The 23,574-nt window shown below is 35.9% G+C and overlaps 1 protein-coding gene across 2 annotated transcripts in view; it reads left to right on the forward strand.

The window, feature by feature from the left end:
• Nucleotides 1-23,574, forward strand: part of PLXNA4 (plexin A4) — a 431,579-nt gene that overhangs the window by 48,838 nt on the left and 359,167 nt on the right. For both annotated transcript variants that reach the window (XM_072401850.1, XM_072401849.1), the window contains exons 2-3: nucleotides 5,157-6,377; nucleotides 22,354-22,536. In XM_072401850.1, the coding sequence (XP_072257951.1) occupies nucleotides 5,202-6,377; nucleotides 22,354-22,536 (1,359 nt within the window). In that variant the 5' untranslated portion in view covers nucleotides 5,157-5,201. The remainder of the gene's footprint in view (nucleotides 1-5,156; nucleotides 6,378-22,353; nucleotides 22,537-23,574) is intronic.

Here is a 23,574-nt window from a genome sequence, read left to right on the forward strand (position 1 = left end):
TGGAAATAAAGAGACATGTCTTCCTTCTCTTGCTGGGATTTCTCTCTCCACTGGCTTGATAAATGATGGCAGAGAAGATATGAAGACTCCTTTGTTATATTGCATGGCAATACCCGCCTGTGCATTTCTGTGTGAAATTGGCAGAGTGAGATGTGACTGAGAGAATAGCTTGATCCAGATAAAAGTTCCGCCTTGAGTTTCCCATTCACAGAGCTGTGACAATATAGATTCCCAATGTGTACATGTCACCTGGACAGCCAGGGAAATATTCAGCGAGAAAATGCAAGATTCAGACACCTTCAGAAGTCATCAAAGTTTGGTCCCTCTGATCCTCCAAGTTTATTACTTTTCCAGATTAGCATAGGCAGTACTGAAATAGGTATTCAAATGTAGATCTTTTCAACTACATATACTCAGAGCATTGAACATTTTCTATAGTATAGAGTTTTTATTAAGTTATACATTAAGACCACAGCAGCCCTGCTTTTACATTATAGTATAAATGGTGGCAATTATTTGATAGCAATAAGGCCTAATATCTGCAAAAGCAGTTTAAAGAAACATAAATCTACCACAGGGTTGTTTTATTATGCAAGAATAGGTCAATTGTGTATACTGTACTATATTTCTCCTAATGTAGGTCATTTCAAAGCATTACCAGGATAATCAGTATGACCATTGCATTGCTCAATGAAAGTAGATATTTTTCTTGTTACGTTTTGCCAACTTAAATGTTACGATGGTATTATACTTGGTAAGGGGTATTGCACGTTCATCAAGGAAGTGTGAAACTAATTCAATGGTGCACCACAAGAACATTAGCAAACCCCATGTTATTTTAGGTTCATGGTGTACCAGAATTATGAATAGGTCATGCTTTTATTTCTTGCCAAATGTTAGCATGCATTTATATAGGCAGGCATACCCAGTATACCAATGCAAAGAGAAATGTTTGGAGTTTGTGTTAAGATTATAATTATTAATAGCTTGTATATATAGTGTCAACATATTACTCAGCCCTTTACAAAGTCCATAATCATGTCACTAAAGATCTCACAAAAAGGGCTCACAATCTAAGGCTCCTACCATAGTCATATGCCAAAAACACAGTTTAGGGCCATGTATTTGGGATGTGGAAAGAAACCAGAGTGCCTGAAGGAAACCCACACAAATACAGGGAAAACATACACACCCCACGCAGATAGTTTCCTGGCCACAACATTCAAATCTGTGACCCAAGATTCAATTCTAATGCTGCAGAGGCAAGAGTGCTGGTCACTAAGTCACCATGCTACCCATGCATATTATCTATAGTATTTAATGTACAGCGCTGCGTAATATGTTGGCACTATATAAATCTTGTTTAATATTATTAATAATAATAATAATAATAATAATAATAATAGTATTCAGAGCTCCCATTGTCATCCCATTAAATAATATTTTGATTGTTTCAATATTTTACATGAATATTGCTGTTTTTTTTACAAATTATAGATTTTTGTACAATGTGAATGTTTGCTAAGCAGACGCTTATTTGCTTGTTGGGTACCAAATGTTCCTTTATTTGGACAGATAATGCACACACAGCTTTCCCCTAATGAAGCAAATACACATTTTACAAATGTATTTCACAATTGAAAACATGAATTACAGCAGAAAGAAGCCATTGCCCCAAAGTTTTGTTAGCATTTTATGTTTACACTGGCAGAAGTGACACTGCAGCTGGGACAGGGGTCAGCCCAACTATCAGCTATTCACCGCCTTCTGTGTCCCAGGAAACTACATAGCTATGCAATCACAGGGTGAAAATAAACACTATAATGCACTGGCAGATTAGCAGTAGGCATACTGCTGGGTTTTATTTACTTCATAGCTCTTGCCTTAGGTGTCCTCTGGCAGAGTTACTAAGCTCCTTCTCCATTGCTCGCTGGAAGTGATCTGAAACCGATCCTCAGTGTGCTTTCCCAGGAACAGCTGGGCACTTTCTGGCTATGCCACTTCCAAATGCATACTGGATACAATCGAGCGATTACAATGTTTGGTGTCTTTAGCATCAGAGTTTTTATTCATCAATTTGAATACAGCTTCAGTTTGAAAGTGACTGAATGACTCGATTGAATATTGCAGATTTCTAGGATTAAGCCTGTTTTCATCTGAAAGGATTGTTCTAAAAAAGAGCTTTATTAAATGAATATATCTTTATTTAGGCTACGTATTGGAGGAGTCATGTGGTGTGAGGATAATGATTTAAAGGAGGTAACCCCCAAAAAGTCCCAGCAAAGAACCAGCTACAGAATATGTGGTTGAACGTTCAAAAGCTATACCAGCCTTTATGTATGGCTTAACTGTTATCATGTACACAGTACAAAGTACAATGGCAGGGTGCTTAGAGATTATATGTTTGATGAAATGTTAGGGTCAAACCTCTGCTGTTCCTCTCTCTAAAAACATTGGGACAACACCATGAGTACATTTACATGATCCAATCAGGGCAACCAAGAAGATTGTTAAAATTTCACATAAATGTTACTATGCAAGAGCAAGTGAATGCCATCATAGGAATGTTCTACATGCGGTGACACAGTAGTAAAGAAAACAGTTTAAAAGAATTCGAAAACGAGTAAAAGAAAAAAATAGAGCTTAGGGAGCTGTGGTTTCTAAAATATATGTTTAATAATTATGCTTAATAATGGAGCAATGTTAGACACTTTGTAATTTATACCACTTTGATTCATATAGGAGATGTAACTTAAATTAGATGAAAGTACACTGCCTGGCTGAAAGAAAAGCCCCTTAGCCTGTGGGATCAGTGTTATGATCTGGGGGTGCTTCAGTTGGTTAGGTTTAGGTTCAGCAACGTTTTGTACCTAAAAATAAGGTCAATTGGCCACCTTAATATACTAAATAGCCAGGTTTTTCCTTCATCTGATTTTTTCTTCCCTGATGGCACAGGTATGGTACAGAATTTATCGTGCTTAGATTGTGAAAGAGTAGCTCAGGAAACATGAGACATCATTTTTACTCATGGATTGGCCCCTACAGAATCCAAGATTCTTAGATGAGAATCTTTGGGATGTACCGGAGAAGACTCTCCAATTATCAATAACCTTAATGAAAAATTAGAGGCATGAGATGTAAAGCACGCATTCAATATATAACTTCTTTTATATTGCAGAACTGTGTAGAAGAATGTGCCAATGAGACTAGCAGTGTTGCCCATTCTACTATACATTGTTGGAGAAGTGCCACTTCAAAGTGAGCCCTCCACTTTACATTATGTAGATTTAAAGGACCCACTCCAGAACCTTTTATTGACCCACAGTCATTCACTGTGCTCAGAAACCCAGGGAACAGAGTGATTTTAAGGAATAAAAAGATGTTTCAACAGCACATACACAATGCCATGGGATCCTGCAGTGATACATAGCCTTGAAATGGCACTCTAACCCTTTCACCCTTACACTGCCCATAGCATCTGTGTGGAGTTGCTTGGCAACTAAGGGTATTAATCTTTTGTGGTCTGTTACATTCAATTGTGTTACCAGCTGGTTTCACAGAAATGGATAAACTCTGTCCAGCCAGAAAAAAAGAGGGCAAAACATATACATATACATCTAACATATGTGTAATATGCAAATATATTCACCCACAATATAAAACTTTTCTATTTGTTTTGCTGGGATATGATGAGAAATGCATTCATGTCACAGTTTATGAAGATATTTTTTTTTTTTATGTCATGAAGTCATTTTGTGGTATAATTGTTTCCAGTTGTGAGTAGTAAATATTAACACTTTGGTTGCTAGAGATGTCCAGGGCAAATTACCATCAATATACATCTGATTACTGAGCAGTAACATTATGACCAATTTTAGATTCTAAATGATGTTTAAATATATTTTATATTATTATTAATTAATATATTATTTTATATTATATAATTTTAAAATATATATTATTTTTTAAGTCTTTTATTTAAAATATGCCTAAAAAAGGATAACAAAAATATATGTTTCCTATTTATTAAATTTATTAATTTATTTGGTATTATTATTGCTAAGATATTATTAATGAAAATGCAACCTTCTGTTAAGTTATTACTGCTGTCTACATAAAGGTAGATGAAATGCAACATTTTGAGTTGTCATCTGAGCAATAGGTGAAGGTAAACACCTTTTCTGGGAACAACTCTCTGAGAATAAATATTATTACTATTATTTTATTAAGTGATGTTTAAAGATTTCACATATTAAGTGATATGTAGTTTTAAAATGTAAAGTGGTAATGTGATCACTATTCTTTACAGTATCCATGACTGTTAAGGGTCAACTAAGACCAAATTGGAATAGATGACCCAACTGTTTAAAACTAGCCATCAAATCTCTGGATAGGAGCTGCTATCAATCCCTGTAGGGAGCCAGGGCAATGGACAGGTGAGTCAGTGACATCACAGGTGGATTTGCGTTTGTCACTCTCTTTGAAAGATCAACTGCACCTGTCTGACAACACTACCGTGGGTTCGATCCCATGGATAGCATTGACAGAAGAGTAAGCTGGGGAAAGGGGCAACAGAATGGCAGGATCACCAGGTTTTTATGAGTCTTTTAAAAGACACATAAAAAATCAGACAAAAGCATGTTTTAATTGATAAGAGTGCTTTTCTAAGTTTACACATACTTTAAGTTTTAACTTAATGGTCCCTAAAAGAAGTCCAGGTTTCCCATTTTATTGGAAAAATTGGTAAATTGGTAAAGCTGATACCTTTTAACCTATTGTAAAGCCTAAATGTAGAGAGCTGAGAGATGGTAGCCCCAAAAATGAACCAAGAAATGGGAGTGTGGCCTGCAATAATATGTGGTGTGTCTGGCTGTTTGAATCAGAAGATTTATATATATTATTGTGCATTTAATCTGGAGTTCTGCATTAATACATTGTATACAAACTGGTAACTGTATAATGTTTGTAGATTTTTAAACAATTAGTTGAACCTTAGTCTACCATGTATAAAATTTTATATTAAGGTGTCTTTCAAAAACCATTGACATATTTTCAAAGCATCTTTTGACAACCTAACCAATAGCATTTCGAGAATGATAATAATATTGTAATAGCCTTGGTTCACTGACTAAATCATTCCTTTTTTTCTCTTCTAGGAAAACACAGAGGATCATAGAACATAGCCCATTTGAATCTCAAAAATGGCTTTCGCAAAATGGAGTTGGATTTGTGCAATCACCCATGTCACGTTATTAGCCACAGTGTCAGCTCTCACCCAAAAAACACTCCAGATAAAGAGAAACTTTACAACTTTCTATGCTGAGCAAGCTGACTGGACTTTTAATCACTTAGTGGTGGATGTAAGGACTGGACATATTTACCTAGGAGCTGTTAACAGAATATATAAACTCTCAGAAGACTTGAAAGTCTTGCTGACCCACCATACAGGACCAGATGAAGATAACCCAAAGTGTTACCCTCCTATAATAGTCCAACCTTGCAATGAGCCCTTGGTGTATACCAACAATGTAAACAAAATGCTGCTAATAGACTACAAAGAAAATAGGTTAATAGCTTGTGGAAGCCTTTATCAAGGTATATGCAAGCTTCTCAGGCTTGAAGACCTCTTTAAACTTGGTGAACCATCTCATAAAAAAGAACACTACCTTTCAGGGGTTAATGAGAGTGGCTCAGTTTTTGGAGTTATTGTTTCTAACAACAATGATGATGACAAATTATTTATTGCCACATCAGTTGATGGAAAGCCAGAATATTTTCCTACTATTTCAAGCAGAAAGCTTACCAGGAATTCAGAAGCTGATGGGATGTTTGCCTATGTGTTTCATGATGAATTTGTGGCCTCAATGATCAAAATACCTTCAGATACATTTAACATTATTCCAGACTTTGACATCTATTATATATATGGTTTTAGCAGTGGCAACTATGTTTACTTCTTGACTCTTCTACCAGAGATGACCTCTCCACCAGGCTCTACTACAAAGGAACAAGTCTATACCTCCAAGTTAGTACGGCTGTGCAAAGAGGACACAGCTTTCAACTCTTACGTTGAGGTTCCCATTGGATGTGAGAAAAATGGTGTGGAGTATAGGCTTCTTCAAGCAGCTTATTTGTCCAAAGCTGGATTAATACTTGCCAAGTCTTTGGGAATCAAACCTGGTGATGATGTTTTATTTACCATCTTCTCGAAGGGTCAGAAGAGGCGCATGAAATCTCTGGATGAAACTGCCTTATGTGTGTTTGTTCTCAAGCAGATTAATGACCGCATTAAAGAAAGACTGCAGTCTTGCTACAAGGGAGAAGGCACTTTAGATCTTGCATGGCTAAAAGTCAAGGATGTCCCTTGCGGCAATGCAGTAAGTTACGCTTTTAATGACTTGTTTAAATCACAATTTGTTTGTTCAAATGTTTAGACCTAAAATATTCTTCTGCCCTATAAGTTAAAGAAACATTCAATGATTGTGTTTTGAGATTACCTAGTCTATTGATTTAAATTTTTGTGCCATATTTGTTACATAATAATTACTGGCCAGCCAAAAAAGGTATGTTTATACCTGAAAAGTATGGTCTTTCCAGGGTTTATTATTAAGATTCAGTGGAACAAACAAAATCCAGTTATGTACTTTCATTGTCATTATTTGTATTTTTGCCACTTTAAATAGTATGCGGATAAACATTTAAGCATCAAATTTACATCATATTTGTTTTCTTTTGGAAGACATGATATATAAGGAGGTCAATATATTTATTCTTAGTGCCATTTTGTGTAGAGCTGCAAGCACAAAAAACAAACAACATTTGCAACTACCCTAACAAAAAATAAAAAACAAAGCATGCCTGACACTTAAACAGGAAATTTGCCTGTACTACTTTAACACTACTTGGATTGAAAGTTATGCTGGATCTGTCCCTGCCCCATGTTTGCATAGAAGTAATTTTTTTTTAAACAAAGGATTGTTTTTTATGACATTGGTTTTATGTTGAGTTGTGGTTTTTGTTTGTTTAATAGTTTAGCCAGAGCTAAGTATAATGAAAATAGGAAAATGCAAATACACCCTAAATTATTTACTAGGAGTGCACAGGGCTCTATTCCCCAACTGATGTTCACCTGGTATGTAACCTGACATGGAGATTTTTCCCAAAATTGAATATTTCCCAGTGTGTTTAGCCTGCCTGCCAAAACTCAATTTAGTATACTCACAAAAGAGGCCACTGACAATATTCAGGCTTGTGACAAATATACAGCATTGTGGCAGCTGGGTTAAACCAGGAGATCGACTCCTGCCTCAATCTATTTTGCGTGAAGCTACATTTTAAGGTGCCCATGAACATGATTATCACCACCTAAGGACCTTTCAGTGATCAGATGGATTGCAAATGTTCTGTCGCCTTCTACTTGTTATTACCATTTATAAATGCTACAGCAATTTAAAGCGATTAACCTGCTGTTGAAATATGTGGAGGTGGCTATAGATGAGAATTTGCATGAAGTCAGAGCACAATATAGACATTGTTTATATGCCAGAAGAACAAGATAATTCTATTTAAATATATATTGCTTCTGAAACCTTCACAAAATATTATGAATCATTTTACTGGGTTTCAGAGCGCTAGTAACTATGCTAATAGCAAAACCTTATAGCATTATGCTACAATTATCCTGGAAAAAATGTATGTATTTATTTTGGCCTGTGAGCAATATATTTATTTATAGCTGGCATCATAAGACTTATCCAGATGAGCAGATTTTTCAGTCAAGTCACATCTAAAGAAAATTACTGGTGAATAGTACAGGCAAGATAACTCTTGCTCTCTAGGTCAAGACATGAATAGGATCTACCCAGACAGCAATGATTTATTATGAAGCAATGAAAACTGTGTTTGGAAATAGTAGACATATTCTTCAGTCTCCTCCCATGCTTCTATTTATTTCTGTTTAAAGTTATGATTGTGTGTTGGATACCTAAGATGTTGACTGGAAGACAAACTAATCTTTCCAACCTTTATGACATTTTTTAAAAGGAAAGAAAATCATCTCTTAGACAGTTGTCACTGGAACAAGAGCAGATTCAGCAACTTTGTTTTTAGAACCCCTGGCAATGTTAAAGTGGAGGAAAAGCATCCTATCTTTACCTTTAAAAACGTGGACTTCTACTACTAATTCTAATACTACTAATACTAATTATGTCATTACATGGATTAACTGCATACAGTTATCAGAGTACAACATTTTTCACTTTAGTGGTCATTTAAACCAGTATTTCTCAACCATGGTTCCGTGGAGCCTTAGGGTTCCACCAGCAGTTGCTGAAGATTCCTTGACCAATGAACAGTTTGTGACTCTCAGATCAGTTTAATAGATACCAATGATCTTTTTGGCTACCTGTAAGGGTGACATTCTTCCCACTGGCCAACAATGTAAGAGGAATTCTTCCCAATGATCACAATGATGTAGTGTGAGCTGTGGATAGTATTTATAGCAGGGGTTCCTGAGGACCTGAAAGTTATTTCAAGGGGTTCCCCCATGTTAAAAAGGTCAAGAAACACTGCTTTAAATGCTTCATGGTTAGAAAAAAAAATAAACTAACTCAAACACCAAAGAATCTTGCATTGTGTGCATCATGTGAATTTATAACTTCCATTTGGTGTTCAAAGTTATTCCCTTTATTTTATCATAAGTTTGCAACGTTAAAGCCAAGGGCAGGTTCAGACATTGCAGTGCAACTCCTAGTGGCTGGCATTCTTAAAGGACCAGCATTTGCAGAGTTAGCAGTGGGCAGCAGTTGGGAGTACCTAAGTGCTCACTGTTGCCCTCCTTTCATTCTGGATAGGGCTACCGCAGGTAGATGCCACATGTAACATCTCCTTTGAGGCAGCAGTTCACTGGTGTAAGGAAGCTGTAACCACACTGCAAACTCTTTGCCAGTTGGAACATAACCTACATCTTTCAGGATGTACAGTTGACAAATAGCCAACTGTAATCAATATGGTCTACAGGTGAAATATAGGTTCAGGAACCAACCTCTGGATACATATATGTGACCAAATCTAATTTTAAAGAACAAACTGCCCAGTTTCCAGATTAAAGGAGTAGGTCTGTTTCAGCAGTCAAATACACGTTAAAAAAAGAGGAAAAGTTTGTCTAGCAACAGACAAGCCAAGGAGTCAAAATGATCAGCTGGAATAAACAGAATAGAAACTGTACACCAAGCAGACAGTTGCCTGAGGTTTACACACCGTGTCTGAATAAACTCCCCCAAGTGAAAAAGTTAAATATCATTTTTCAGTGATATTGTCCAATTAATGATGGAATTACTTCCACCATTGCTTCACTGAAATAGTCAATCTCCCATGAGAAGAGATCATAATTTACTTACAGATAGTAGCCTCTGGCAGTAAACAGGTGTCTTTATTTAAATAGAAGCTGCACTCTGTTTAGTGTATTTGCTGTCAGGTTCTTTTCAATCAGATTATCACCTCTGGCTTCTGCCTCTCCCTGGGGTTATCAAGGTCACATCAAGCCGAAGATGTGCTAAAGATATCCTTCCATACACTTATTACTCTCTAATGAAAGGATAAGCCGAGCGCCACTTTGATAAAAAGCTATTTCAAAGCAGCCCAGAAAGCACTAAAATTGTTAATATTTCTATCTGCTTAGACGCTGATGTATCACTAATGATGGGAAGCTGAATGCAGACAATGATTATAATGACCTGTAATGCACTGTAAGTGGAAGGTAAAAGAGGCTGGCATCATAAACGTGTTAAAGTAAGCATTGACGTGAGTGCAAAAAACACTTTTACTTCTGATTTAACTCACTTGTTCAAATATGGGTACTTAGTGGATAATGAATTCTGCAGATTTAAAGTTGGATTGGGAGTGATCTGTTGGGCATCAGAGTGTCGATGGCTGTCTCTCTATCCTAAATGGGGTTTTCATTATTTTAGACAGCAAAATTGTTCTTTACAGTTTTTTAAATTCTGTATTTTATTACCACGCAGTATGCCAAAATGTTCAGCTGGTATTTCAGAGAACAGATTGTACAGCTGCATTTGTTGCAGGATTTGGCCTTTTGCATGCTAACTCAAATGTGATAAATAATTATAATATTTGTTTAGGGTCGTACACCTTTTAAAGTAGACCTAATACTAAAAACTGATTGTAGTCTATCTGCCCCCATAAACTAGATATTTACATAGGCTGGTCTTGTTTTAAAACCAGTATATTCAATTGCTTTATAAGAAAAATACCTGTGCTTGACCACAGAAGCGAACATGAAATGGGGACTGCTATGACCCAGAAGGAGACTGCTTCGGGCAACATGTCTCCTTTTTAGATTTTGTGCAAAAAAAACAGTATTGAGAATGATTTTCATAGAAAAGCTTTTTTCTTTATTTCAGTAAATGCCATTGCTGTTCATTTAGGGTTAGGTAATCTATAGAAAGTTTTTTGAAATGTGTACATTTTGGAATTCATATAACCCTGTGCTCCATTTTCTTTAACACTAAATCCCTGGTGTCACATATATGGAGGACTAAAATAAACATAGGACAGTAAGCATGCAGTTCTGGCAGACAACTTGAGAACTGCCTCTTGTTGGCGTTCGTATTTACTAAATCCTGTTAAGTGTAGTGAGAGCCTGCATTCTGTTTTTCTAAACTACAACTGAAAGGTCATCCTCCTTTTCTTAATCACTGTGCTTCATGTTGATATACCTCCAGGTTTTAAAAGCATAGGAGGATTGTTATTGTTCCATATCAGGTCAAGATGCTCTGCTCTTCCATGTGTTGCTGCCCCCACTGGTAGATTAAAGGTTCCACGTAGCACCGCTGTTAATCCACGTTGAATCTCAGATTCTGATTACCCTCCCTTGCTGTCTGATAAAGACATGTGAGAATTCGCAAGTGCCCTGGTTTATTTTACAGAAAGCATTAATGATATACAGTAAGCTAGTGATTTAACCCTTTTGCCGTAAGACGCTGGCAATGAATGTTATTCCAAAATGATTACATCTTTAACATATGGGTAATCTCTTCATCTTCTTCTCTCAGTGGGCCCCTAAATTGGTTTCACTGCAAGCTCACTGTAATTGTTTTAGTAAAGATTCTATGTTCTAATCCACGTGTAGAGAATGTGCTGTGAAGAATTTTGTTATATGGTTTTGATGCATAAAAGCTTTAGGGCAATACTTGGTAGTGAATGTTAATTTAACAAAAGTTTCATTTTTAAATTATTAGAATTTTAACGAGGTAAGAAGTAGATACAATGTCTTGCTCTTAAGTGGGAAAATGTAAATTTATGCATTTATACGCCCAGTACAAACGCTTACAAAGATTTAAATTACCTAGAGGAAATGGGCTTTTATATAATAATTATAATCATTCTATTAACCCTCTCTGTAGTAACACTGAGGAGTCTCTCTTCCCCCAATCCTCCATAAAGCAGAAGTGGGACCTTATTATCATTACGTCATATTGGATTCTCAGCAATATCAGTGGCTGGTGGCACAAACAGCAATATTCTTTTTCACCAAATAAATAAATGAGTTTACCTGTAGCCTATAGATATGTGCCATATTGGTAAAAAAAAAGCCATGTACTAGGACATTATATAACTGTAAAATGTAATGAGAATACCAACATTTTTTGTTGTGTGCCTATCTTCCTCTTTAAAAAAAAGTTTCAAAATACCAACACTAATCCACTGCCTATCACATTATTGATGTTAGCCCAGTCACAATCTTGGTGAAGAGGAAGAAAAATCATTATTTGTTCAGCATAAAACTTTGAAAGAGATAGGTAAAACAGAAATGCTCAAAGAAAAAACTAAAGTTATACATTAAAAATTGTGAGCAGGCAGGTTATTTATTGCATGGTACAAGCAAACAGGTAATGTCCCTTCTACAAGAAAGCAAACTCACCTGCCTGTTAACAAATTATTTTATGTAAACATACCTGTTCTCACTCCATCGCCAGCGCTGACAACTTTACCAGTCTTCTTCTGGTTTCACAATCTACAGCCATGTTGATTGGCCAGACCGGAATGGTGAAATTCTTGTGTATGTGTACAAGAGTTTAATTATTCAAAATAGAACTTGCCTGTACCCATTTTTTTTACAAATTAGGTTTAGTTCTGCTTTATTTATACTAATGTTTTCAGATCTGCATTCATTGTAGCTTTTATATCTGTCAGTAGTCCAGTCACATTTTAGAAAAAGTTGGCCCCGCGGCATATTTCACTGTTTTCAGTTGCAACCTCTGCAGTTGTTTTCAGCGCAATACCGCATTATGTCTTTTACCTGCTGCATACAGCAGATTATTATTATTAACTTGTTTTTATACAGCGCCAACATAACATGTGTACGCTTTACCTAGACAATACAATGACAGATGTTCTTCTTAGGATCTCTCAGTTCAATGAACCAATATTTTGCCATCTAGTGAGTGATGTGTTTAGAAACTCCTGTACTTTTGGTGAGCATCTAAACATAGGATACAATTGTACATATAGTGCTTGTCTTTGTCTAAATACTCATGCATTTCATCAAGAATTCCTCCAAAAGTGTAGCATTGTCATTCTTATGGCACCTCCTACGCACTACAAATGTTATAAAAGTGCAACAAAACATTTAACAAATTGAAAGACAGTTACCATGGCAACCATAGGCCAATCGTAGTCTAAATCACTAGCTTGCTGAATAACATGCATACTGCAACACCCTAGGCAATGCCGGTCTATTTTGCTCTATATACATACTGCTAGGACCATAGTAGGATGAGTTACATGATTACATTTGCTCTATTATGCCAATGTTCTGTGAAACTAACAAAAGTTTATGAATTAAACTTGCCATACTTTTTTTTCAACAAGAGGCACAAAACTCCATTTATTAGTCAGGCATGGAAAGCAATAAATGCATCTGGAGAAAGTGCTTTGAGAGCAGTTACAAAAATAGGAAATTGTTCTGCAGAAGAGAGATACATATAATATAATTTAACGGGGAGTTGAGTTTTAAGATGAGAAGGTGTCACCTTTTTGCTTGCTAACAGTATTCTCTAATGATGTCTTGTCCGAATAAATCACACGTCGGTCAAAAATGCAGCAGCACTGTGCTGTTCCTGCTTTTTTAGCAAAGGATCAGGTTCTGACAATTAAATTACTATATTCAAGCTTTTCCTGTTTTCTAAAATGCTGCAGAAATACAGCGAAGTGGTTCAGTAGACAGTAGGGAAAACAGTAGAGGACACAAGGGAAGAATAGATAAAGGTTATGAAGAAAACAATGGAGCAGGACAGTTTGTGTTGGTAAATTAATGCATCAAGGTGGGAAAGTACGGACTGAAATGGTGTAAAATATATTGTTATGGAACAGAAGTTTTCATAGAGCTGATAAAATGTCTGTAGACTTGCAATCTCCTATATTAGAAATCTGCTTATCCCATCCCCTACCACAATACTGTATGAAGGAGCCTTCAGTGGCTTGCCTGCAATTGTGTTTCCTTGCATGTAATGGGGCATTCTTTACAAAGTGAGTTTTTACCACATTCACTAAACCGAATTGTCCCTTACAGAGTGATAATTTTCTTTAGTAAATCAACGTGAATCATGATAACTTCCAAAGCTGCTTACCATAAATTATATGGAGAGGCCATAGTATTGGATGGCATAGGTATAAGGAAACAATATTTTGGTAATAAGTTACTTCCAAGCAAAAATGACTGTGCCATTAGTGTATGCAAACAAAAGGCTTTTCAATACAGAAGTCTGGTAGAGCATGTTTACCAGTGTAGGTAGATTCCCAGGATGTTACTTGCAAAACAATGTGGCCTACTACCTATTCTTTACATTCCACCTTATTTTGGCTGATTGTGCTGGACAGCATAAAACTATACCTGTCAGGAAGTTCATTGCCTTGAGATATGCGTAGTTGTACATGCTAGAGAAACACACAAAGGACTTCATGTCCAGAGGCACTGATTTGATTTTCATAAAGTTTCTCCCTTTAACCGGGCAGAGCCAGCCAATCAATTCTTTAATTTTGCAAAGTTTCTTAGACAAAGTCTCAATGAAGCAGTAAGCAACTGGAACATGGAGGGAGCCCAAGAGGTCAAATTCTATTGTTTGTATACATCTTCATTAATTATGCCTTCATTTATAATATATGATTACTGTACTGTAAATAAGGAAGAAAAGAACGTTAACAATGTTATCCCAATGAGGTCAGGATACTCAGCCCAGGGCAAAAACAAATATTTTTTATCAACCATTACTTATTTCCAAATTGTCAAGCAGTGGAAACAAACCAAATACCAAGAATACAATTCTAAATTTATTAAGCTGTCCAGATTGAAATGTTTATATAGTTGCAGCAAAACCGGTATTGATTATACAACAGTAAATGTTAAATTTACACTGAATATTGTTTAACAGTTTTTTTTTAGTTCTCGGGTAGATATTGCTAAAGAAAGCTGAAGAAAAATAACTGAAGCATACACTCACAGGAAAATTATAAAAAAGAAGTTAATTAAAAATACCATTTGGAAACCCAGCTGCACTTTCCAGGGCAGAATCTAGCTACTACAGGCCTCTGTGTTTTAGTTTAATCCTCCCTGGCAACCATCCTCATGGTGAAAATGTCAGTCTTCCCCCTCATTATTGTAATTTAGTTGGCTTTAACTTATACTTGTAAAACTACATAACCTTTCCCAGGTTACATTTTCCATATATAATTGATAATAAGCAGGTTACTGTTTCTCACATTATTCTCACATTACCAGGAATTAGTTTTATATTTTATAATAATGTGTGTTCGCTCATTTGTAGGGTTTTCTACTCCAGCCCTAGAAAGACTTTGTCACTGGACCAATCATTTTAACAACAATCTTACAGATAAATATGTACATTTCTTATGTTATCTGAAAGTCTTCCCTTTTGTAGGCATCCAAAAGCTTTGAGACTGTGGCGGGGTGCTACCATCTTAAATTTGATATCAGCAGACCTAAAAGATACGGGGCTTTCACTTAAGTAATATTCAGAATTTGGCCATCATGGAGAGTTATTAGACCAGAAGAAGAGAGGGCTATGATATGCAATAAGATAGAAGGCTGTGCTAGACAGTTGACTCTTTCTGAAGTTACATTTTCTAGCAAAGTCAAAAGCAGATTGCAAATCAATAATGGCAATTTTCCTAAGCTGGTGTCAGAGTCTCTTTAAGTATTGGTTTTTAGAGCTGCAATGCTTAAAATAGAGGGAATAGAGAGAATTCTTCTGTGGTCTTACATAACAGGGACCCAAGTCATTTTCAATTAACCTTTGTATACATTGCTAAAAAAACAAAAGGGGGAGGACAAATCAGACACTTTGAAGTAAAAAAAAAAAAAAAAAAAATACATTTTTGGAACAATTTGTCATCATTTGCAGTTTTCATAGTCCCTGTGATTGTTGTAGATACAGTAAATAGAGAATTTGTTATCATTTACAAGAGGGGGTTTGAAACTAGGTTATACAGAACCTGTTAATATATATCAATAAATTCTTTATTTTTCAAAGGCCAAGCATCTGTGGAGAATACATTTGTCATTTGACTGCATGCAAAATGAAGTGATCAGTAAGCACACACATAAAAATATTGGTGCTTAGTCATTGAATGCTTGGATAAAGGCAAACTTGTTCTTCTTTATTATATTGTATACAAAAGCTAGTGACGTATGGTCAACGCTTATCTTGTCTCGTCTTTTCCGTATCAAACCAAATGCACTGACAGATGGTTTTCTTCAATTTAAAGATAAAATTAGCTTTAAGCAGTTATCATCATGTCTTTATGTAAGAACATACCATACGCTCTTGGAAATGTATGGATAGTCATTTATGATTGTCTTTTTTATGTATGACTTCCAATTTGAAGCAGAATTAGGTTTATAATTGGTTATTATGGATAATAAAATATTTGCTAATGTAAAACTATTGCTATACCATCATTGAATGTCCAGAATGAATATAAAGATGTACAAATTCTAATATATGACCAAAACAATAGGGACCCTGTGGAAATCTTTATCCATTAATTACATGTGCAACATTGTACAGGGATCCTAAGTGAGGGAGGGTGGTCTGCTATAATCCAATTTATTTCTGCTAATGAGGAAATGACATACTAGACTGAAAGTGACTGATTGGGAGGTCAGCCCAGCAAGCATATAATTTTATTATTGCAGCCACCCGCTTTTTAATTATTTCCCTAAAGGCTTGTGTTCTATGTCAAAAAATTAGCAAAAGAAGGATGTGCTGAATGGAGGGATTTTTCCAAATTGAAGCTTGGGAAACACTAATGTCATTGCTAAATGACTTAACTATATTTAAAAAAAAACTGCTAATAAGCATTAACTTTTATATTATTAAATTTTTCATAAAAATTTTTGAAACTGAAAAATTCCAATTGCCTAAAAACCATCTCTATTTATAGCTGATGAAAAAAAATTTGGAGAAAAATGGAGGCCAACATTAATTCTTCTCATCAGTCCTAAATATCATGCTTACTATACATGCTTCAATACTTTGTGTCACTTACCTTGAACAAGCATACAAATAAAGACACATGCATGTTCCTGTCTTTTTCAAAACAAGGTCAGAAATGGCATCCATGTGCCACTCAGGAATGGTTTAACAGAGCTATGTACCCAGCAGTGGTAACAGACTGTCACTGCTAAGCTTTTTCAGGCATTAGCAATTGCCTGTGCAGGTGTTTGCAATTGGCTGCAAAAGCCTAGCAGAGCACTTCATTTTGTATTGAAACCACTTCTAATACACACTTGTAAAAACCCAATAGTACTTGAATAAGTGTATTTAGGAAGTGCAAATGGCACTAATGCAAGTCTATGTAGGTTATGAATTCTACATAGGGTGCTGATTAAAAATCTACAGATCTGTGAATCAGCACTGACATGCACATCCTCTTGAACATTTTTGTATCCTACTGTAGCTCAAGCAGTCACACTATGCATAGTGTCAGCTCTGTTCTGAATTTAGGAGCAGTGTACCATTATTGTCACACAGATATTTAGGGGAGCAAAAAATTTACCATTAGAAAACTATTGCTGCAGCACACATTTTTGGGGAAGGACATGCTGTATTTCTACTTAAAAAAAAAGGCACATACAGGAAACAAAGGTAAAAGCAGTTAGTTAATGCATTTCCAAATACAGCAACTGCCTTAATATTGCTTTATATTGGATTCATAGCAGTTGCAGCAATCTGTGCCATAGTAGCTATTTATCAATGCAGGAGTTTAAGTTAAAACATTTACTGGCATTTTAAATTATTAAAGATTCAAGCTTTGAAAACATAGATTTCCTTGTCAGGCACGCATTAAAGTCTGGTGAAGAAAGTAATGTGTTTTACAAGCTTGCATCTTTAATTACCTCTGTTAGGGGTATCACTTGAACCAACGAATCATTTCATATTTGATTTATTCAGTGTGTATGGTTAGAAAGCCTCTGAGCCAACCAAGGTTTATGCTTTGCACAGCATTATCAGTCTAACATTGTGGACATGCTTACAGGAATAACATGCAGTTCTTTCTTTGTTCAGTCACATGCTGTGGGAAAACTGTGACTTCAGAATTTCAGCATTTATTTTTTCCTACAGCCACCCTTTAGATGAGTGGTTGCCTTTTGCATTGGTTGCTTACATTTTTTCTGATTTGTTATAGGGTGATCGATTAGAACATAATAAAAGATTAAACCTTTAAAATGTACTGTTTATTTCTATTTAAAGGATGTCAAAAATTAAGAACTGGAATACTGCATGTCAAAAGTAGGCAGCTGGGTTTAAAAGCTGGATAATGGATCATTTAAATGAAGAAACATTGAAAAATTTGCATCAGTTAAAGCTAGCAATGGTTTATATACTCTTAGGTGATACCAGAGAGAGTACTCTGTAAGAAAAATGTATTACCCCATAAAGCTTTCTTACTAAAAGTTAAGAGCTAAGTCCCCATAATAAATAGGTGCTTTATAGTGCATATAGTTAATACTGCTAGAAGATTATTATTTTAATGCACCATGTTAAAACTGCACTACTAGTTCTCAGGTAGAGAACAAAATCAGTGAACATGGTGGCACTTGACGCAGTTACATGTAATTACGCAGTTACTTTGGAACTATTATATTATTGAACTGCAGCATTTGATAAGACTGCAGACTGTACTGTTGGTGCCTGTGAATTCATACTCAATTATTCTGCTCACTGCTGTAATGGCCATAAGATTTGTCACTGTTAACTGCATAACAATTTGTGGTTACCATCAGAGTAAAAGTGCTGCACTTTTAAAAGTCTTCTGTAACCTAATGAAGACAAATAAATGCAATCGTTTTTATGCTTTTCCAAGGAAAACATTTTAGATGTGTGCTTTTCAGAGATGAGCAGGGGAAAGGTTGGTTATGTATGCTTTTCTAGATGACAAAAGCCTGAATGTTATTATTTGTAAATTTCCAGCACCGTGTAGGAGGAGGATCAAATTAATGTCTTTCCCTCATACATGCCTTCCATGTTTGATTTATGAGGCTCGCGATCATTGCAAGTGATTTGGTTGGAATATTTTTATAATTTCATCATGCCATCCATGAAAGTATAGATGGTAGAGTGCATGTGAAGGCAGAGCAATAAAACAAATGCTGCTTCAGGCTCTATATACACTGCCTGATATATTAAATAAAGATACAAGGGGGGGGGGATTGGAAAGTATAAACAATGGTGGTGCTTGTTTGAAGCAGAGAACATCCTCCTTGTAATTGTCCCCAGGGCATAACTTACTTGCTTCTCACACACCCCGATACCTTTATTTCTTAAACCTTTATCTATGTTCACTTATCCAAAGGGTGCCACTGGTGCATAATCCAAGGCAGGAAAGAATATTCTTCGCCTCCATCACATGTTCCATTCCAACACTAGAGAAGAACAGAAACCTTTTCTCCAATGTAACAAAAAAGTGTGGGGAGAAAAGGCTTATAGATTAATGAATAACATAGACCATGACTAGGTGGTAAGGTAAGAAATGAATTTTCAATGACTTCAGCAATCAATAAGATGTTTCCTTGTAAGCTACAATTAGAATTCTTGAACCAGGATCTCGAAGCATCATCATTTTGGTGCACAGTGGCAGAGATGCTCCCTTTAGTAAAAGCTAGGGTAGATGTTCATTCTTGGCAATGCTCCTGAAAGCTACTAATGCCAACATATCAGCATTAAAAGATATTTATAGTACAATTATTACTGTATTTTACAGTTTATGCTATACCATCAAACATCATAAAAGAAATATCATTTTGGTGAGACCGCTATTCGGGAAAGGCTGAAGGAAGCTCTTTAAGTGCACTGTGACAGCACTATCCTAACTACTGAAGTGGCTTTGTTGGAGAAAATAGTAATAGTATATTAGGCTATTTAGTTGCTATTTAGACTTTTAGGAAGGTCATTTCATTGCTGGCATAACAGAAACAACTGTCTATATTCTGCAATCAATGAAGAGTTCCAGGGGCAGTAGAAATTTCAGATATGGTATATTTTGGTGCAGGATATGTTATCCAGTTTATTTGGAGCAGAAGAGGTGACTAAGCAGGTCAGAGGTTAAGCTTAATTACAGAAGGGTATTTGCAGAGTTTTGGTTAGTTGGAGAGTTAATGTAAAAGTTAATCCCAGCCTCTAAAGCTGAAATCCATGCAAACCATATATTGTCTAACTACAAGAACCCTGCGTGTTGCCTATTTGCAGGATAAACACTGACAAGTTCTTCTATATCTTCTGCAGGGTTACTGGCCTATATTTTGCTCTTTTTGGTTCCTCTGACTCCATTCTCCCATCACCATAGAAATAAAATTTCTATTAAACTATTCAGTTTTCATAACCTATATATTATCATATTAGGGAACCAGTGACATCATCACTGGGTCTTTGTGCTTTTGTATGCAGTGCAGGTAGAGCACAATTGGTGCAATTGCCTAAAAAGGTACTGACTGTACCATGCATAGCTTTTAGAAAAAATCACAACACTCTTTGAACTCTCAGGAGCCCTCAACTCTGATGAAAGTAGTGGACTGGTTCTGGAAGTTATGCAAATATCAAAATACCTTGATGGGTAAAGTCAGTTTGGAGGAGTGGGAATTACTAGGCTAGATGAATCTGTATTCAGGCCACCTAAGTGACACCCACACATGATGTTAGGCTTCCTGGACTGAAAATGTTAAAATGCAATCCAGGGACAGCAAGCCTGTGGAGGAATTGCTTAGATGCCGGAAACACCAGAACATTAGGTAGATTCTAGTAAATCACTGTGAGAATCAGAGAGCAGTGAAGAGTGTTTGTGGACCTTTGCTGTGAAAAATAATTATTCAGTGGTCAGTTAAATATACTTTACATGTTTTAGTACAAGCAATTGTGGGATCTTTCCTGCTACCAATGCATTCACTTGTTTTCTCACCCCACTTTTCCCACCCTACAATAATATGCTTTTGCTATAGTAACTTGATTAGTGCCCGCATTCTAGTAAGAGAAAACATTGGAAATGACAGTAGGCAAATGATATGAAAGTTCTGTACCCCATTGTGAACAGAATGCCCTTATACAAATAAATTCCTATTTAAATTTATTTTACCAGAAAATCAAAGCTGGTTGCAAAATAAAATAAAAAGGTCGTTTTATAGAAATGGTACATTGTATGTTATATACATTTTATAACAAAGATTGGGTTAACTTTCAAACTTGAATCCTTATTCTGAAACTTTTTGCCTTCCTCATTACCCAATAAATTAGGTCAACTCCCTGTTCTTGCTAATCACTGTATGTTTAGTCTCCTGTTACAGTTGTGATAGATACACTGCCCCTGAAATCTGTTCTAAACGAATGTATCCAAGGTAGAATGGACACGGAGAGTAAGCTGCATATCAACTCAACATTCTTACAGCATTAATATCCCAGGTTGTGCATCCCAAGGCAGTGTTGTTAGTATTCTGCCCTCGAAGGCTGCCATACCACAAGCGTTCCACCAGCCTTTTTGATTTATTTATTTCTTGAAATCAAATGACAGCAAATTCCCTAAAGATGAACCATTCTTCAGCTCTAACACCTTCTCCTGCACAAATATAAACTCTAAAACCTGTTGTCTGTTCGGTGTACTCGGGGAGTGGCCTGTTTATTAACAGGAACACGTACATCTTCCTCTAGTAGATAGGTATGGCTCATGCTATCTCAGTTCTGCATGTTATGTAGATGATTTCTTTGACCTGTTGACACAAATGGTAGAATTGCAGCCAAGGACTGGATGATATGTTGCTTGTTTTGTTTGTTTTCCTACATTCTAAAAGGAGAATGACTTGATGTAGACATTGTTTTGATTTTAGAAAAATGAATCTACCCCGAATCAGCAGACATATTTGGACAATTGTTTCTTTTAGTTCTTGATTGTAACTATACTAGTGCACTTGCATAAACAACAGAGTTAGGTACTGTTCATTTTTTTAAGGAGAAGATTTTGTGGTTCTGCCCCCACTTCTTTAAGCAGTACTGACACACAAAGGTTTATAATGTATCAAGATCTGTAAAGGCAACTTTGGGGTAGACTCGTGAAAGTCTGTCCAGAAAATGTAACTGTTGGTGCAAGTAAAAAAAAGTTTTTAACTCTCTTTTTGTTGCAGCTCTTGAGTAACTCAAAGCCCCAGTAGGCTTTGTGATCAGTTGGTTGGCATGATATGCCAGTATATAAATCTTGAAATACCACAAGGGCCACGGGTTACTTACAAAAGAGTTAAAGTATATGCCATTATCGTTTCAGCAGCAAATTGCTCTTCAAATTAAGCATCCTTGGATTCCACAAAATCCAGTTTTAAGCACATTATTGTTATATTATTATTGGTGCAATATACTAAATATTATATTTGCCATACACAATAAAATATACTTATGTTTTATATAATTAATGTAGAGGTTTTCAGATGAGACAGGTATTTCAAAGCTTGGAATCGGGCACAACAGAGAAACTGACCTCAGGACCACACGCAGGACATTACATCATTACATGCCTAATACAATCCAATCCATGTCAACCTGCTACATCCAACAATCCACAATCCATGTCAACCTGCTACACTCAACAAGCAACATATAATAGATTATACTGTGTTCCTAAATTTGCCTAATGGACCTATAAAATATAAAATTCTGCGTGCCTAGGGGTCAATTACAGAAAGAAATAAACATTTCAATAATTAATTTGGATTTTTTATATAAATATTCTATCTTTTCTATTCAATAAATATTGTATAATGTTTTATGTTTTCTACAGCTCATAACAATTGCTGATGATTTCTGTGGTTTGGACATGAATGCCCCCTTGGGAGTATCAGAAATGGTTAGAGGGTACCCAGTCTTCACAGAGGATCGGGACAGAATGACTTCCGTTATTGCCTATGTCTACAAAAATCATTCCCTGGCCTTTGTGGGAACCAAGAGTGGCAAGCTCAAAAAGGTAGGAACACATTGGATACACCAATCTTTTCAAGCCGGTTTCTCTATTGTAGTACTATATGGTGAAAATGTTACATGCAGTAAAAATGAAGAATAAGTAGTAGCCACTGAATTATAATAAAATTGTAATTGTTTTTTTTTGTAGCCTTGTGAAAAAGCCAGAAAGACTAGAACAAAAATTACAACTTTCTGGGCAGATTTATATCCCTCCTTTCTACTTTTGATTTGAATGACAGCCCTATTTTAGAAATAACTGGCTTATCGTCATGTTTTGTCATGCATATGGGTTTTGACCTTGTCATAATGTATAGACAATATTCTATCATGGCGACCTTTTATTTGACTGTTAAAAAAAAAGCAAATCACAACAGGCATATTTTTAAAAGTTTCTTACATCAACTGACAAGTAATATGAAAAGGTATCATTCTGTTTTTTGTCTCCCAGCAACACAGAAACCTATATTTAAAATTACTTTTATGACTCTATGTACTGGTAATAAAGTAGTACAGGCAATAGAATTATGCTGATCACATATATACTAGTCTGATTTTTTTTTGTGCAAAACTTCAGATTTGCAAACACATAGTGTTAGAATGTAACTCTAAAGACAGGGCATACATGAAAGTATAGGAACAACAGAGACAGAAAGGACTATACCATTCTATCAGCTGGAAGGTGGCTTTCATCAGGAAGCAAAATCCAAGGACACCTATTCAAAGTACCATGAACCTGTTTGGGCAGGAAAACTCTCAGCATGTGGTCCCTGAGAATGCCAAGCTGGACAACCACAGATGAAAAAGAACAGACAGCATGTCTTCAGCAGACAGGAAGAGAGAGAAGTATACCAGGAGCAACAGATACATACAGAAGCAGAAGCCAATACAGAAAGACAAACTGGATCAGAAGCTAACACTAATAAAATTATTTAACAGAATCAATAACAAAAACAGGTCAGATCAGTATACAGGCACTGTCAGAGAATACAGATTAGGATACAGACACATGTTTCAGCCTTGACTGAGATAGCCACTAGACAAG

This window comes from Pyxicephalus adspersus, chromosome 2 (genome assembly GCF_032062135.1).
Source record: "Pyxicephalus adspersus chromosome 2, UCB_Pads_2.0, whole genome shotgun sequence".
Lineage (NCBI taxonomy): Eukaryota > Metazoa > Chordata > Amphibia > Anura > Pyxicephalidae > Pyxicephalus > Pyxicephalus adspersus.